Source organism: Notolepis coatsorum, assembly GCF_963971535.1.
Source record: "Notolepis coatsorum genome assembly, chromosome: 6".
Lineage (NCBI taxonomy): Eukaryota > Metazoa > Chordata > Actinopteri > Aulopiformes > Paralepididae > Notolepis > Notolepis coatsorum.
The window spans coordinates 168,048,498-168,066,491 of record NC_140170.1 but is presented as its reverse complement, the minus strand read 5'-3'; the positions used below and the strand labels follow the sequence as shown (position 1 = coordinate 168,066,491).

The 17,994-nt window shown below is 42.9% G+C and overlaps 1 protein-coding gene across 4 annotated transcripts in view; it reads left to right on the top strand.

Annotated features, from left to right (window-relative positions):
• eif4ba (eukaryotic translation initiation factor 4Ba) overlaps positions 1-17,994 on the top strand; it is a 67,795-nt gene that overhangs the window by 19,963 nt on the left and 29,838 nt on the right. For all 4 annotated transcript variants that reach the window (XM_084317582.1, XM_084317580.1, XM_084317581.1 and 1 more), the window contains exons 4-6: positions 8,495-8,611; positions 9,980-10,034; positions 15,803-15,943. In XM_084317582.1, the coding sequence (XP_084173708.1) occupies positions 8,495-8,611; positions 9,980-10,034; positions 15,803-15,943 (313 nt within the window). The remainder of the gene's footprint in view (positions 1-8,494; positions 8,612-9,979; positions 10,035-15,802; positions 15,944-17,994) is intronic.

The following is a 17,994-nucleotide window of genomic DNA, read 5'->3' as shown; positions in this document are numbered from 1 at the left end:
CTTCCAGTCGGGACCATTTGGTTCCACAGCTCAAGCAAACTCCCACCAATTTGTACAGGGCTTGTATTTTGGTTTTGCACTTCTTGTTCTTTGTTATGCTATTGCTATGCTATTGTTATGCAAAGACTAGGTGATAGCTGAGTACCGGTACTTAAATACGGACGACGAGTCGAGTGAAAGTTGCGAACGCATTTTTGTGTGCACGAAATTGGAGCCCGCCACCCGCGGGCAGATTTTCGGTTTGGCGAGTGACACTGAGAGGTCTGCCCGCCACCTGGCGTGTAGTTCATATCGATACTCTTATTTTGAAAATCCTGTGCGGGTCTCATTTCCGCCCCAAGCGCAGCTCCAGTCATAATATCGATGGCTCCGGCAGTTAAGGCCTCTGCATGCTACAGCAAATTCAAAGCAACTTCGACACAACATCGACAAAGCAACGGTGTTGCAGACACTCTACCTTTATGCTTCTGCAAAATCAACGCGCAGCCTATGTAACATTGTACCCCGTATGTAGCTAGGTTCCCTAGATAGATGACGCTTCCCTTCTCAACCAACCCATTGATAAAAGCAGAAAAATAAGCATCATTTTTACTTCCGGGCGGGGGGTTTCAAAATAAAAGAGCGAGTCTAAAAGCACCGTAAATACGTTTATTTTTTACAATATCTAACGTTACACGAACCTAAACTAATCTAAAGTTAGTTTAGGTTCGTGTTAACGTTAGATTATGTACAAAATAAACGTATTTCCGGTGCTTTTAGTCGTCGCTCTTTTATTTTGAAATTCCCCGACCGGAAGTATTATAGTGTCTGTTGCTAGCAGCTTAACCTTTGTCAGCCGGTTCTTTGCTTTTTAACGTAACTTCATTCGTTTCCAATGGAGAGGAGAGAAAGACCGGCTCACATGCAGCTCAAACTACCTATTGGAATAAATTAATTGATTGATGTTTAACTTGTCCCTGTGTGTGTCCAGTCATTTCGACTAGCAAACGTTGTATTTAACGTTAAAGTTACCTCAGGATACCATTGTATTTAGTTGGTTAGCTATGCAGCTAATGTGGATAGCATTTTGTATAGCACCAATGCTAGCTGGCTGGCTACAGGTTTATTTACTAAATTATGGAGGCTTTTTTATCGTCAAGGTAAGAGAGGATTTGTCATGATCAACTGAAGGCGTATGCTATGGAACAATATGTGCTTGGGTTTTCAGAAAAAGGCCAGCTATGTGACGCTAATTATTTAGCATCAACGCTGGCTGGCTACAACAATGGCGGATGGTATTCTCTGCGATACCTATATTATTCTATGACAGCCCCGCCCCCATTCGCTAACCAACCAATCACTGCTACGCAATATCAACGCAACGGTTGTTTAGGTTAGATTTTGGAGACATGTACGCAGATTCCTCGCAACACAGTCTACAAGACCCTAAACAACAACCGCGCTGAAATCGCGCTGATGTTGTGTTGAAGTTGCTTTGAAGTTGCTGTAGCATGTAGAGGCCTTTAGGCCTAACAAAAATAATAGTTGATTTCAGGTTGGCTGTCAGTTTGGCCATGGGTAGGTAGGGAATTTATTTGATTATTTTATTATTTTTTTATTTTAAAGGGATTTTTTTTTTTTTTGACACCACAGGTGCATGTACTCTGCCAGGATGTTTAATATCCATATATTGTTGCTTTTATAGTATTGAAGACATGGACAACTCCTTTTAAAACAGAACATTTATTTAAAGTGAAGTCTTCAATGTTAAACAGTGCATGAAAGACCAAATGCAGTCATTGACAACGTGCTTCTTCTGCCAGCTCCAATACAAACTTGGCAGCAGGGTTAAAACAGAACATGACAACGTGCTTCTTCTGCCAGCTCCAATACAAACTGGGCAGCAGGGTTAAAACAGAACATGACAACGTGCTTCTTTGCTCCCAGCAAAAAGCTTTTATTATATTAAATACCACACATGTACTAAAGGTTCAAATACAAAGACACTGTACTACAAAAGTACAATGTACAAAGGTAGTACTAAAAATGCCACCCCTAAATATACTCACTAAATATCCCGACGTCAGAGAGCTGTGCAAATATTGTGAAATACTTGCTTTTTATATATTCTCATTCTTGACATGCCAGGACTGCACTTTTTTACTATTTAATTAAACTTGATTGTAAAAAATATTATCTCAAATTCATACTATTACAGAAACAGTGCTTGCATGAAAATGAAACGTACTATAATGTTCTGCCGTTGTGTGTGTCACTGTTAGCTGGGTGTGTGTTTCCGACCGGGAGAGATAGGGGGTGGCACCGGAAGTTAGTTTGTTGTCGTGGAATACTCGTGTAAGCATGCATAGATATATAGAACACTAGATAGCTTAAGGCGGAGTCACCAGCGTCGCTGAACCGCCGCCATTTTGCTCCAGTCAGCCTTGAGTGAGGGTTATCGGTAGCTGAGCTGCCTCGAGCAAGATGGCCGCCCTACGACGACGTCGCTCTCCATTGGCCGGCAGCGCGGGCTATCTAGTGGCTATCTATATCTATGTAAAGCATGTAGCTGTGTGTGATGACGAGCGAGGTATTCACCTGTATGTAACCGATATCAATGGAATTAAACAACCCCAAAGAAGCATAAACCCCTCCTCATTCTTCATAACAATTAGTATGACAGAACGATACAGTACATACAGACAGACTCGTTCCATTTGAGTAAAATAGTTAACTCACCGTCACCAATTCTGAGCCTTGGTTTGTGCTCGCCTGGACAGAAAACCCCACTCGCCTGGTTTGGAGGCTCTTGATGATGGAATTCATCAACTCGTCTTTTTTGTTTTGTTCAGTTCTCAGCGGAGGCAAATGTATACGTTGCTGTGCACGAAACAGCAAGTCGAAGGCAGACTGGCTTGTGGAGGGTACAGGTTCTGGCGCTGGAGCCTTGCACTTCAGTGCCAAGTACTTGAATTGAAATAAGTTTAACACGGCGCTGGCATGGGACCCAAGCTGGGTGGTGGTGGTTGACAATACATCGTTGGCAATGTCTGTCCATTTGTCCGCTCTATCCACTTTGTCAGCTGCTGATATAAAGCAACAAGTGCACTGTTTTACCTCTAGGAGCACGTCTTCAAATGTTTTTGCACCCAGTCTGACTATTTTAGGAGGCACACCGCACAAACAAACAATGGTTACCGTGCACACATCCATGTTGACAGTCACTGTAGCTTGCGGCCATTTGCTGGAGTCTGGCGCTCTCTACTGGAACAAAGGGCGCTCTACAAAATGCGTATTTTTTTCCGCCAATAGAAACTCCCATAAAATAAATTGGGTTGCACATAAATCTGCAGGGTCGGTCGGCAACCTGAAACCAACCATTATTTTTGTTAGGCCTTAGCAACGTTTGGTTCATATGATACTTATTTTGAAAAAACCCGTGGCAACGAGTCATATCCGCCCCAGTCCGTGCTTCTGCTCGCATCAACACAGAGGCTCCTATTGCCTCGGGCAGTCTGCTCTAGTCTAGTGCGGACCTCCCTGAGCTAACGTTACTGTTTAAACAATGACCCAGTCAACTATTCACTTTTAGTTTAATACATGAGGCATTGTCTAACGGTATCTAGCTGGCTAGCTACTGATAACTGCTGATATCAACAAATGCTCCAGCAATAGTCGAGTGCATGATGCCTCCGTTCGCTCGGTAGGCAACGTTAGCTCACGTTAGCTCTATGTCCCAGTAAACTAAATAGTTCACTGAGGCGTTGTCTTAACGTTATCTATCCAGCTAGCAGTAGCTACAGATGGCTCCTGATATCAATGTCTTATAACATTGATTCGATGCGTATTCGAGCTGAGGGCATGCTGAATGTGATTTGACCAAAGCACAGTATACCAATTCGGAGAATCCTGGCTGCATCTGGAGGCTACTAAGTATACACACAGACAGTGGAGCTGTTTGCAGATAGCGAGAAGTCACTTCAGAGAGAGAGAGAGTACAAATTTAACTCTGGCCTCTTTAAGTGTCTATTCTTCAACGTAATAGCTTATCTACTTGAAATGTACTGAATTTTTTATATGTATGTGACACAAAAATGCGTATTTTATTTTTTATTTTTATATCTGTGAGCGTACTTCTGCTCAAAAGTGCTGGGATGGCGTGGTACCGCGTGGCACCACCACTGCACCACTGTGTATACATGATCATGCAACATTAAAAAATTGTTGTAGGAATGGTTTGGGAGAGGGAGGCAGGGAGGAGGGTCTTTTGTGGTGTGATAAAAATGTTGAAATTGAAGTTTAGATTTAGTTTTACAACTGAAATAAAAAAAATTGTTATTACAGAGAGTAAAGTACTGGAAACGGGTACCAGTATAGATTCCCAGTAGGGGTGTAACGGTACACAAACTACAGTACGGTACGTACCTCGGTTTTGAAGTCGAGGTACGGTTTTCGGTACAGTGGGGGAAAGTTTGGCTTTCCATGTTCCACTCAGGGGTGATGTAGTGTGCAGTAACTAATTGTACTTGTAGGCAGTGGTGCAGTGGCAAATTGACAGTAGGTCAAACGCTCTGTGCGCGCGTGCGCGCGCATGCACAGTTTTTTTTGGCTGCTCTCGTCCTGCAGCTGGATACTATTGCCTCACAGCGCGGCCGTCAGCGCGCGGCCCAGAGAGCGCCGCTGGCTCTGCGGCTCTGCAGCTGCATGCTTCTCCGGGAGTCCGGTTGGATAATGCCATGTAAAAAGCGATTGCGCGTACTTCAGCCTCAGTGACCGAGGTATAACGCCGTTATACCGAGTTATACCAGCACTGCACCACTGCTTGTAGGGCTATCAATGAGTATTCTATATTGAAATTAACCTGTTAACCTGCAATGAGTCTCCTGGTCGTTTTTGTTTTTGAGGACTGCATACTTTTTTTGCAAACCAAAACAACATACTTTATACTTATAGCACATGCATGAGCATGGTCTCTTTTGAAAGATGACATTCTGAAGTTTCTGATTCCAGAAAAGAAATTCACTTTTAGTGCTAACGTAATAGAGTAACATAGGTCTGAACTTGAGTTGTTAAAAAAAGGAAATTTAGTCGTTATGCCAATTCCCCCCTCCCCTTCCTGGTCGTTGCTCGCATGTGCCCCCCATTGGTCGGTCTAAGGAGCCCTGAAGTCTATCAGATGCTTCCTCCGTCACATAGGAGACAGCCAGCAACCTCTTTTCACCTGCCAGCGCGGACTCTCATTGATGAAGTGTAACGTGGGAGGTCACACTATCTTCACTATATCCCTTCTTTGCTGTGCAGGCGCCCTGACCGACCTGTAGGAGTCGCTGTTTACAACGACCAGAATACCACCCCACCGGCTTCTCTCCCACTGACTCTGCCAATTGAGTCAGTATCCGGAGGCAACCGGTGTCTCTTGCGTTGGTGACGAGCTTAGACCGCTGCGCCACCCAGCCGCCTATTACTCGTTTTTCTGTAGTAGTTAGTAGTCCAGAGGTAGTATTTCCCCAGAAGGTGGTATGGCTTACAAATCCAGACGGAGCCATAGCCTGAAGCCTTATGTAGTACATATCCAAATTTCATAAAGATCCATTCAGAAATGAGTGATTAGGAGTGATTTTGGTAAACTGTGTACAAAGAAAAACTCAGTTTTCTCAGACTTCAATTCATTCGGCTTTTTTCGTGTTTTTTATAAAAAAAAATTATTTGGATCCCCGTGTGGGGTATCATTGGAAAGCCACACTCATTGTACAACCCTCCACAATCATTTTCGAGATCCGATCTAGATTGACGGAACTACTGCAGCCTGAGTCGGGAGTGGTATTTTGCACAATACAGTGTACTTTGCACAAGCCTCAAATACCGGCATGTAACTCAAGAACCGCTGAACGGATTTTGTCGCTATCGACGGCAACAAATAAGCCTTCAATTCGATATATATATTTTATTACAAAATATGCACACCGAGCCACTAGGGGTCGCCAAAGTGCCGGTTGCAAAAAGTCCGAAAAACGTCCCATATGAGGGACGTTGCAGCTTATCGACTTGTAAAAACAAAAAATAATAATAATTATATTAGATTGTGAAAAAAAACAGCCCCCGGTGGGCGGTCGTTAGTGGTTAACATACCGTTGTATTCGTTCGGTACACTACACAGCCGTTCGGTACGGTACAGTACACACTGAAATAGGGCTGGGCGATATGGAAAAAAATCATATCGCGATAACGATATGATAATTTTATTTTATTTCTCGATATCGATAATTATCGAATTGTTATAAGTATAACATTTTTTTTTTTTTTATATATATATAACAACAGATGTATGTTTATTTTGCAGCAATTCTTTGTCATTGCCGCCATCTTTAGTGTTACATCCCCTCACACTCCAGTTCTCAGGCTGCAGCTGGTTTAAAAGCTAAAGTAAACCGGCTTCTCTGCTGGCTGTGGCTCCAGAGGAGTTGAACAGTTCTGGCTCTGCTAGTTTATTTTCGATCTTTTGGCGCTTTTTTGGTGGACAAACCACCGCACATGTGCACTGTGACTCGTGACTGGAGTCTAGTTCTGCTAGCACACATAGCCTACTGTGTACAGACGGTTTCAAAATGTATTTTAAATTAGAAAGCAAACAAAATAAATGGACAAGAGAAAAAGAAATCTGAATTTGGTCAGTATTGTCATTTAGACAAGCAAAGCCATTACTTTCAGTTGCAGGCAAGAAAGACAAGTCTGTCCACTGTCTCTGGTTTTAAAACTGCCCTGTTGCAGGTAAAAAAAAAAAAAAATCGATTTTTTTTAAATTTCGATATTCGATATCGATTATTAAAATATATCGCGATATTTATCGTTATATCGCCCAGCCCTACACTGAAACTTGTTCGGTACGGATACGTGTACCTTTACACCCCTAATTCCCAGGTAGTGGTATTGGTTCAAATGTGAACGATATCCAACCCTAGTGAAGGCACATTTGTTGGATACAGGGAAAAGCTATAAGAAAGTTGTGTTGTAATTTGGGAGCATTAGCTCACTGCACACAGGTAAGAATGAATGAATTAATCGTTTATTTCGAACAATATAAAATAATCAAGAAATAACAATGAAATAATAACAAAGATAATGATAAACAAAACAGTCTCTAAACAGGAATAGGAAGCAAGATGCTTATCAGGTCCTACCCCTTATTGCAATAATCCCTTAACACTTTGAGAGCCAGCCGTGTTTTCCTTTTTACCCCCTTGAATGCCCAAACCCACTCCAATGTTAACTTAATATCGCCTAATCTATGTTTTAAATTATGGCTATGTGTCTAATCTGCCCGTCGCTTATCCAAGACTCATTTTCCAGTCAACATTGTCAAGGCAGATTGTTTTTTTATCGCTTCATTTCCGTTTGATAGCATTTTGAAAATCACCCGTTTTCGCGGAAAAAAACAACCCATTCTATGATAATCGTCTTTTACTGGAATATTCCAGAACGTTGTCATTTGTCGGCCTATTTATGAATCGTTTTCAAAAAACCGCTAGATGATTGATAGTGTATGTGTGCGCACGCACGCTCGTGCCGCGCGCTGATAATCGCTGCTCTTATTTCCTGATGGCTTTTACAGTCAAAACAGCTATCACATATAGGGGAAACGCTTATATATCCGTGAAAACGAGTGATTATCCTAAGACTGATAACATAGATTCCTTACCTGAGGTCAGATGGTATCCAAATGGTTTATTCCAATTTCCGATCGCCATTCGAAAAAATCGCTCATTTGATTGATCCATCATGTATACAGTAAAACACATATTCGCCGTGGCACCAAGGCTCCAGAATGAACTCTGGTAGACCCCGTTTACATCAGTGAAGTAAAATGTGGAGTCAGAAATCCTTTCTCCCATTCACTTTCATTGAGTCCAATCCAAAAGGGTGATTTACCATCTGGGAGACGATAGGGGGTGCTTTTTTCTCATCTGAGCGCCGGCGGTGCCTGGTTCTCCAACGGTAGGCTCGCTTGATGCAATATGATTTCAGATCGCTAATAAAAAAAAAAAAACAGAAATGGACATTCAACGATCGGGGGTAAACCTGAGAAAAGCCGTGAGTGGCATTCAAAGTGTTAACAAAGAAAGATTTGTCATTAGTCCTGAGATACACAACCAAGTACACTTTCATACAGTTTTCAAATGTGTTCCAGCAAAGTAATCTTCAAACATCACTTAAGGAATTCATCAAGTTAACATACAATCATTACTGTTAATGAATAATAGGTTATTGTAAAAAAATATATAATAATAATTGGCTACTGTCCATCCACTATCTTTAGAAGCCGACTATCGGAACAAAAAACTAAGCAAACAAATACAACACAAGTCAATAACTTCAACATCTATTAATGAGTTACGACCTCTCTCCTCTTTACTGTACCTTTCAAGAATGTCTCTTATTGTTTTTTTTGCTGTCCTGTCTCCTCACCTGCTGTCCTGTCCCCACCTCACCTGCTGTCCTGTCTCCTTGCTGTCTCCAGATCAGTGCAGTTCGTCTGCCCAGGGAGCCCAGTAACCCAGAGCGGCTGAAGGGCTTTGGCTACGCTGAGTTCGACGACGTTGACTCCCTGCTGCGGGCCCTGAGTCTCAACGAGGAGGTGAGGGAGAGCAGCACTCACACTTTAAACTGATACCCATGGTATTTAGAGGTTCAGGGTTTTTAAAGTGATACCCCTGACATTTAGAGGTTCAAGGGTTTTTAAAGTAATACCCCTGACATTTAGAGGTTCAAGGTTTTTAAAGTGATACCCCTGATATTTAGAGGTTCAGGGGTTTTAAAGTGATACCCCTGATATTTAGAGGTTCAGGGTTTTTAAAGTGATACCCCTGATATTTAGAGGTTCAGGGTTTTTAAAGTGATACCCCTGATATTTAGAGGTTCAGGGTTTTTAAAGTGATACCCCTGATATTTAGAGGTTCAGGGTTTTTAAAGTGATACCCCTGATATTTAGAGGTTCAGGGTTTTTAAAGTGATACCCCTGATATTTAGAGGTTCAGGGTTTTTAAAGTGATACCCCTGATATTTAGAGGTTCAGGGTTTTTAAAGTGATACCCCTGACATTTAGAGGTTCAGGGTTTTTAAAGTGATACCCCTGATATTTAGAGGAAAGGCTCAGGGTTTTTAGAATGCTTTTACATCCCAGTTTGGAGAGTTCAGAAAAAGGTTCTCTCTTTATTCCTAGCTTCAGGAGTTAGTGGTGCGTGTTCACTAGGGCTGTCTTAAATACTTCGAAGCTTCGTTCGATGGGCATGGGATTCGAATATGAAAATAAAATTCGATTATATATAAAAAGAATATATACGTATGATTTTCTTATTTTAAATGTTTGTGTGCAAAATCAACTCTGCCTCCCTTTGTTAATTACAACAAGCAATGCTGTTTGTTATTTAAGATGAGGTCGGACTCGGCACTGACAGATTTGTGTTCATTGTGCTGCTTTTATAAAGCCTCAAATATGACTGCTTACAATATTTCATGAAAGCAAAGTGTTTTGTTTGTCTAAGATTTAAAAAGGTTTAAACTTTACAGCACTGACAAAGTTGAACAAAGTGCTGTACAAGTCCCACAACATAAAAAAAATTAAAAGAAATAATATATATATATTTTTCCCCCCCGAAGCTTCGAATTAAAATCGAATCTCGGCCCCGAAGCTTCGAATTCCAAAAAGAAATTCGAAGGTCAGCACAATATGGACTGAGCCGTTCTGGGGCACAGGAAGAACATAATGTGAATTCTTAAAATGCGTGGTATTCCACATTTCTTTCTTTTCAAATCGTTAACCTCAAGTTTCATCAAGTTACCCCCATATTAGTTTCTCTCCGTAAAGTTAGGAACACGGCGGTAAAATTGAAACGACATGATCATGCTGTCAAACAAGTTGCTTCTACATGGAAGTAATTTGGCTTCACAGATTATACAAGAGAAGGTTTATTAATGTTGATTCCATCCTTTTCTGTACCTTCAGAACCTGGGCAACCGAAGGATCCGTGTGGATATAGCAGACCAGTCTAACGACAAGGGTAACGTCTCTTTTTTTAACCCTTTCACTACCGCTCTACCAAATGGTTAACCCTTTCACTGCGACAATACAGAAGGTTAGCCCTTTCCAAACCGTCTGTAGTGTGATGGTAAAGGGTTAACCTTCTGTAGTGTGGTCGTGAAGCTAGGCTAGTGGGCCGTATCCTCTTACATTGTTGGTGTGTTCCTTTAAAGTGGAAATGAAGCAGTGCGATAAATACATATTCATAGCATCACATTAGTATTTAGATAAGCCACAGAAGAAATCACGTTATAAATATAAGCAGTTTCTAAGAAAAAACGATTTGTTGTGTGCATTTCTGAAGCATTTATCATTATGGGCGCGGCCATTTTGTTGCTGACGTCATGGGGGTTGTTTGGTGTACACTGCTGGTTAGCTGCCTATAGTGAATGGGTCAGTAAGTAAATAAAATGTTGCCTACAAAACAACGGGACCGCGGTGGTTCTGTTTGTATTGCTCCTGGCTGTTCAAACTAATTTTACCATGTGAGAGAGAGGAAAGTTGGTTAATTTCCACAAACTACCAGTGAAAAAAACAGTGTTGTTGGCTCAGGCTGGCTGCACTCAGGCGGCGTGATCAGCCTGTTGGACAGGGAATGAAGATCCCCAGAGAACACTTCATTGCCTCGGATTATGTTGTTGGTGTGGGATGTTTGTCCAGAAGACCACTAATCAGCTGAAGCCGGACGCGGTTCCCTCGGTCTTCGACAGACAGACCGGCGTTAGCTCTCGGGAGCGATCGCTAGCTAGTTAGCACCAGCCGGGGACCGGCGTTAGCTCTCGGGAGCGATCGCTAGCTAGTTAGCACCAGCCGGGGACCGGCGTTAGCAACCGGGAGCGTCGCGGAGCATTCAGCCTGCTGGCTACCTAGATCCACTTCAACCAGCGTCGCGGAGCATTCAGCCTGCTGGCTACACAGCTTGTCGGTGTGCTAATAGCCTCTGCAAGCTAACGGTAGCTGGCTACACAGCTTGTCGGTGTGCTGGAGCCTCGGCAAGCTAACGGTAGCTGGCTCCAGGCTATTAGCACATCGACAAGCTGCTGGAGCTCCCGACGCTCGGCTGGTTGAAGTGGATCTAGGTAGCCAGCAGGCTGAATGCTCCGCGACGCTCCCGGTTGCTAACGCCGGTCCCCGGCTGGTGCTAACTAGCTAGCGATCGCTCCCGAGAGCTAACGCCGGTCCCCGGCTGGTGCTAACTAGCTAGCGATCGCTCCCGAGAGCTAACGCCGGTCCCCGGCTGGTGCTAACTAGCTAGCGATCGCTCCCGAGAGCTAACGCCGGTCTGTCTGTCGAAGACCGAGGGAACCGCGTCCGGCTTCAGCTGATTAGTGGTCTTCTGGACAAACATCCCACCACAACAACATAATCCGAGGCAATGAAGTGTTCTCTGGGGATCTTCATTCCCTGTCCAACAGGCTGATCACGCCGCCTGAGTGCAGCCAGCCTGAGCCAACATGCCAACAACAGTTTTTTTCACTGGTAGTTTGTGGAAATTAACCAACTTTCCTCTCTCTCACATGGTAAAATTAGTTTGAACAGCCAGGAGCAATACAAACAGAACCACCGCGGTCCCATTGTTTTGTAGGCAACATTTTATTTACTTACTGACCCATTCACTATAGGCAGCTAACCAGCAGTGTACACCAAACAACCCCCATGACGTCAGCCATGACGTCAGCAACAAAATGGCGGCGCCCATGTTGAAAACAGGGATATTATATTTGATTTTTCAGACAAATAAGATAGATTTCACATTTGATTATAGAACCCTGTCTTACACAAGGTACACAACAAACAAACTAGGATCACATTGCTCACTGCTTCATTTCCACTTTAAACCGTGCTCTTCCCTCATAACGATGACCTAATAACAGTTGATGCAGGTTTTTAGCGATGCATTGATATCGGATATCGGTATAAATCACTGTATTGGTAGCAGATCATTTCCCCAGTACTAATATCTAATCCCCAAAAACCATGTGTAACATGTCCTGTATCAAAGCAAAGTTAATTGATTTGTCTGCATTTTTACTTGTTGGAAACATGTTGGAAGTGAAAAATGTATTTGATCTCGTATTCCTTTTGCCAATGACTCCAAACTAATGGTGCAGTATACTGTTCAATAAGGCATAGGATCGGTATTCAGTATCTGCTGATTAAAGGGATAGTTCAGATTTTTGGAACCCTAACCCTATTTCTCACTCATCAATGATGTTGATCAGTAGAGTCCTTTCTCAGCACAATCCATGCCGTTCCTCAAACCAGCTCTAGATGGTTAGCGACAAACCAATGCAAAGTCAATGGGGTTGAGCTCCTCTGTACAAGCTGACTTAGGGCTGGGCGATATGACCAAAAACGTTATCGCGATAAAATTATAAAATTATTTTCATATAATTCGATATCGATAATTATCGTCGATATAATGTCTGTCAAGTTTAATTAACTTCTTATGCTGCTGCAAATGTCTCAAGTCGAGTTGATGTCGTCATCAGTCCGCGCACGTTAGCAGTAGCCGACAAGCGGAGTATCTCATGACAATAAATATGACACTAAAATACTCTCTTCCGCCACAATATATTGAAACGACGTCCACTGTATACCCCACACTACTTAAACGTGGCCTCAGAATTCAAAACACACACATACTCGGCACGTAAATATATAAAACAACGCCGTGCAAGCTAATTAGCCTAGCAAGCCTTGTTGTTGAGTGAGTCCTAGTACCTCTGGGTCTCCTTCCGGATCTCGTTCGCTCTCGGCCATCTCCTTCACTGATTGGTTGTTAGCTGTTGTGCGTATGCACGTCACGTCATCACGTAACGTTGGTTGTTGTTAGTGAGTGTGCTGAGCCGAGGCTGAACGGAGCCAAGCTTGGAAATCGATATATCGAAACTTTGCGACCACGTTTCATGTTTATTTCGAGGAAATAATTTATCACGATAGTTATCGTTTTATCGCCCAGCCCTAAGCTGACTGAGGAAAACTGAAATCTATTCTACAGTGCACTTTCGGTAAGCCTCTGTCATCCTGTACAGACGGGAGTTTGACCCCATTGACTTGGCATTAGGGCTGTTACAGTAATTGTTTTGGAATTGCTTGCGATTATGAAACGGCATGTGTGGGTGGGGATTGTAATGGAGGTTTCCCATTACATAAAAGTTTGCGTTACTTCAAACTAGAGCTGCCGCGGTATTGATGTTTTCCTTACCGCACACATTTGCAAAATATTTCCTACCGCCGCGGTATTACCGCACACACACACACAAAAAAAAAGTTTGAATGCATTTTTTTTGTAGTCTACTCTTTATATAGCATATAGCCTGCCTCTAGTCTAAATGTCTATCTTTAGAGGATGACTTTGCAGCATGAATATTGTTTGGGATTCGGCATGCACGCATTCGTTATTAAAAGTGAAACACGGATTCGAAGTCTCCCCTCGGTGTCGCGCCTGCCGGTTACCCCCCCGACCCTTTCTTCTTCTTATTATTATAACGTTACTACTTATGATTACAAAGGCATTCGATTTGTGGCATTAACGTTAGTATAGTTACACGTTCGTATTTACCGGACCACATAGCAAGGCAAGCGTTACTCAATTAATATCTAAGTTCCTTTCTTTGCTCAGAGCGTGCCGAGTTGTACCCATTCTGCGGTCTGTTAATAAAGTTTTCAATCAGACAAGTGTATAGAACGAAGGGCTTTTATTATAACATTTCGTTGCAGTAAAATCATTATGCCTCGTTCCCTGAGGAGCGACGGCGTCGGTAATCCACTCCGGTCTCCGGTGGGAGCTAACGTACTATTAGCCGTGTTGTGATGGCTGAGATTCAGGAAGTAAACGCACTGCAAGATGCTCCAAGCATGTGACGCGTATCTCTTCTGACCAATCAGTGGTCTGCAGTGTTTCATGTGACTTTTCTGGTACCCAATAGGGTCGCTTGGAATCTCGACAGAGAAGTAGGGTATATCTGCAGAGCCGCAAGCCCAACGAGAGCGTAATAATAATAATAATATAATAAAAAACAGCGGTGATGCCGGTATTCAGCCCAACGCTGCGGTGGGCATGATGTAACAGCGATACCGCGGTAATACCGATACCGCGGCAGCTCTACTTCAAACTAACTAATTATCTTTTACTTTTATATTTGTTCAAACTTAATTTGGGGGAAAAGTGACAGCCATACTTTGCATTTGTTTGTGGCTAATTATCCGGAGCTGGTATGAGGAACCACATGGATTGTGCTGAGAGAGGTATTTTTTTTGTCACCCTGGCCGTGAAAAGACCAAAACCAACAATGCATTTCTTCTACTTACAAGTCTGGTCCATCTAGCCAACACCAGATTATAGCTCATATACAGAAGTCATAGAACTCTGTTGTACAGAAAACACTAAAACAAGTCACAGAGGTGTACTGTTAGTTTTGGTCAGTATAATTCATCATGTTAAAACACGTCACAGAGGTGTACTGTTAGTTTTGGTCAGTATAATTCATCATGTTAAAACAAGTCACAGAGGTGTACCGTTAGTTTTGGTCAGTATAATTCATCATGTTAAAACACGTCACAGAGGTGTACCGTTAGTTTTGGTCAGTATAATTCATCATGTTAAAACACGTCACAGAGGTGTACCGTTAGTTTTGGTCAGTATAATTAATCATGTTAAAACAAGTCAGAGGTGTACCGTTAGTTTTGGTCAGTATAATTCATCATGTTAAAACAAGTCACAGAGGTGTACCGTTAGTTTTGGTCAGTATAATTAATCATGTTAAAACAAGTCAGAGGTGTACCGTTAGTTTTGGTCAGTATAATTCATCATGTTAAAACAAGTCACAGAGGTGTACTGTTAGTTTTGGTCAGTATAATTCATCATGTTAAAACAAGTCAGAGGTGTACCGTTAGTTTTGGTCAGTATAATTAATCATGTTAAAACAAGTCAGAGGTGTACCGTTAGTTTTGGTCAGTATAATTCATCATGTTAAAACACGTCACAGAGGTGTACTGTTAGTTTTGGTCAGTATAATTCATCATGTTAAAACGCGTCACAGAGGTGTACCATTAGTTTTGGTCAGTATAATTAATCATGTTAAAACACGTCACAGAGGTGTACCGTTAGTTTTGGTCAGTATAATTCATCATGTTAAAACAAGTCAGAGCTGTACCGTTAGCTTTGGTCAGTATAATTCATCATGTTAAAACACGTCACAGAGGTGTACTGTTAGCTTTGGTCAGTATAATTCATCATGTTAAAACACGTCACAGAGGTGTACCGTTAGTTTTGGTCAGTATAATTCATCATGTTAAAACACGTCACAGAGGTGTACCGTTTGTTTTGGTCAGTATAATTCATCATGTTAAAACAAGTCAGAGCTGTACTGTTAGCTTTGGTCAGTATAATTCATCATGTTAAAACACGTCACAGAGGTGTACTGTTAGCTTTGGTCAGTATAATTCATCATGTTAAAACAAGTCAGAGCTGTACCGTTAGTTTTGGTCAGTATAATTCATCATGTTAAAACACGTCACAGAGGTGTACAGTTTGTTTGTCAGTATAATTAATGTTAAAACAAGTCACAGAGGTGTACCGTTTGTTTTGGTCAGTATAACATGTTAAAACAAGTCACACGTCGTAAAGTAAGGAGAGTAATTCAGTGCTGCTATCGTCTTTTGATATATTATGCTTTCGCACACACACACGCATAGCAGCCGAACACCTGAGCCTGACTTCTCCTCTCTTGTGCGCTACCCCAGAGCGAGACAATGGAGGTATGTCTCGGAGCAGAGGTGGTGACATGGCGGACCTGGGTCCCGACAAGACTGACACCGACTGGAGGGCCAGGCCATCCTCACCCGATGAACCCCCCAAGAAGGATGATGCCTTCGGAGGAGACAGTGAGTTGTTCCCAGCCATGCATCACACATCTTACTTTACTCAAGCAGGGACACTCTGTGAGCAGGGACACTTTCAGCAACACCCTGCTGCTAAGGGACGGGGCGGTTTGTGCGAATGATCTGAACGTTCCGGGGCACCTAGAGACCAATACATCCGACTTTTGCAAACTCGTCATCAATCATTCTTATCGATCAACACTACTTGGAGAATGGTAATGAAAGCTTGCCGTATTGTACGTCCTTTGATAATCCGAGACCTGTGGCCAGCCTGTTGATTCTTCCGACTTTGGCCTCCAAAGGTCCTACTGGTTTGATGAGCTCAACAAATACGCTGCCTACCTCACGCAGTTTGCAGTAGGCTAGTTCACATGCGCAAAAAATTCGAACACTGCGTTCAGGCTGGGCTTCGCTGCGTTCAGGACGGGCTTACAGCCCCCCTTCCCCCCGTGATGTATTGGGTTTGAGTTTTGATCGTCTTGGTAGCCGCATTTGAAGTGACGTCGCATGAGGAAGTCAATAGTCAACAGTAACGCGGCGTTGGAACCTGGCGAAGCCTGATGCATGAAGCGATATATTAACGAACAGCCAATAAGTTATCTTTGAACCTCTGTTGTCAAGCCTCGTCAATACCCCCTTCCCCACTAATGGAACTGGTGTCACGCTGTCTGCGTTTCCACGGTTAGCAGCTAACGTTAGTTAGCTTAGCTTAGTTAGCGGCTCTCTGTCTGTGTGTGTGTGGTGTATGTGCGTATTTCTTTGTGCATCCCCTGAACCGAGCAATACACATGCCCCGAACCGCGGAGGTCGTACCGAACGGTGTACGGTTTGCATGCGTACCGGTCCACCCCTAGTGGATGGAGTTCATTTTAGTTTTAAAATGCATTAATGTGGATGTAGATACACTGTTCACCACCGAGTACCTCCACTGGAGCAGTTGAACCTTATTCAAGGGTACTTAGACAGTAGTTGCTAACCTTCAGACTGTGTCTGACCTCTCTAACCTTCAGTCTGTCTGTCTCTCTAACCTTCAGTCTGTCTGTCTCTCTAACCTTCAGACTGTCTGTCTCTCTAACCTTCAGACTGTCTGTCTCTCTAACCTTCTGTCTGTCTCTCTAACCTTCAGACTGTCTGTCTCTCTAACCTTCAGACTGTGTCTGACCTCTCTAACCTTCAGACTGTCTGTCTCTCTAACCTTCAGTCTGTCTGTCTCTCTAACCTTCAGACTGTCTGTCTCTCTAACCTTCAGTCTGTCTGTCTCTCTAACCTTCAGACTGTCTGTCTCTCTAACCTTCAGACTGTCTGTCTCTCTAACCTTCAGTCTGTCTGTCTCTCTAACCTTCAGACTGTCTGTCTCTCTAACCTTCAGACTGTCTGTCTCTCTAACCTTCTGTCTGTCTCTAACCTTCAGACTGTCTGTCTCTCTAACCTTCAGACTGTCTGTCTCTCTAACCTTCAGACTGTCTGTCTCTCTAACCTTCAGTCTGTCTGTCTCTCTAACCTTCAGACTGTCTGTCTCTCTAACCTTCAGACTGTCTGTCTCTCTAACCTTCAGACTGTCTGTCTCTCTAACCTTCAGTCTGTCTGTCTCTCTAACCTTCAGACTGTCTGTCTCTCTAACCTTCAGACTGTCTGTCTCTCTAACCTTCAGTCTGTCTGTCTCTCTAACCTTCAGACTGTCTGTCTCTCTAACCTTCAGACTGTCTGTCTCTCTAACCTTCAGACTGTCTGTCTCTCTAACCTTCAGACTGTCTGTCTCTCTAACCTTCAGTCTGTCTGTCTCTCTAACCTTCAGTCTGTCTGTCTGTCTCTCTAACCTTCAGACTGTCTGTCTCTCTAACCTTCAGACTGTCTGTCTCTCTAACCTTCTGTCTGTCTGTCTCTCTAACCTTCAGTCTGTCTGTCTCTCTAACCTTCAGTCTGTCTGTCTCTCTAACCTTCTGTCTGTCTCTCTAACCTTCAGTCTGTCTGTCTCTCTAACCTTCAGTCTGTCTGTCTCTCTAACCTTCAGACTGTCTGTCTGTCTCTCTAACCTTCAGACTGTCTGTCTGTCT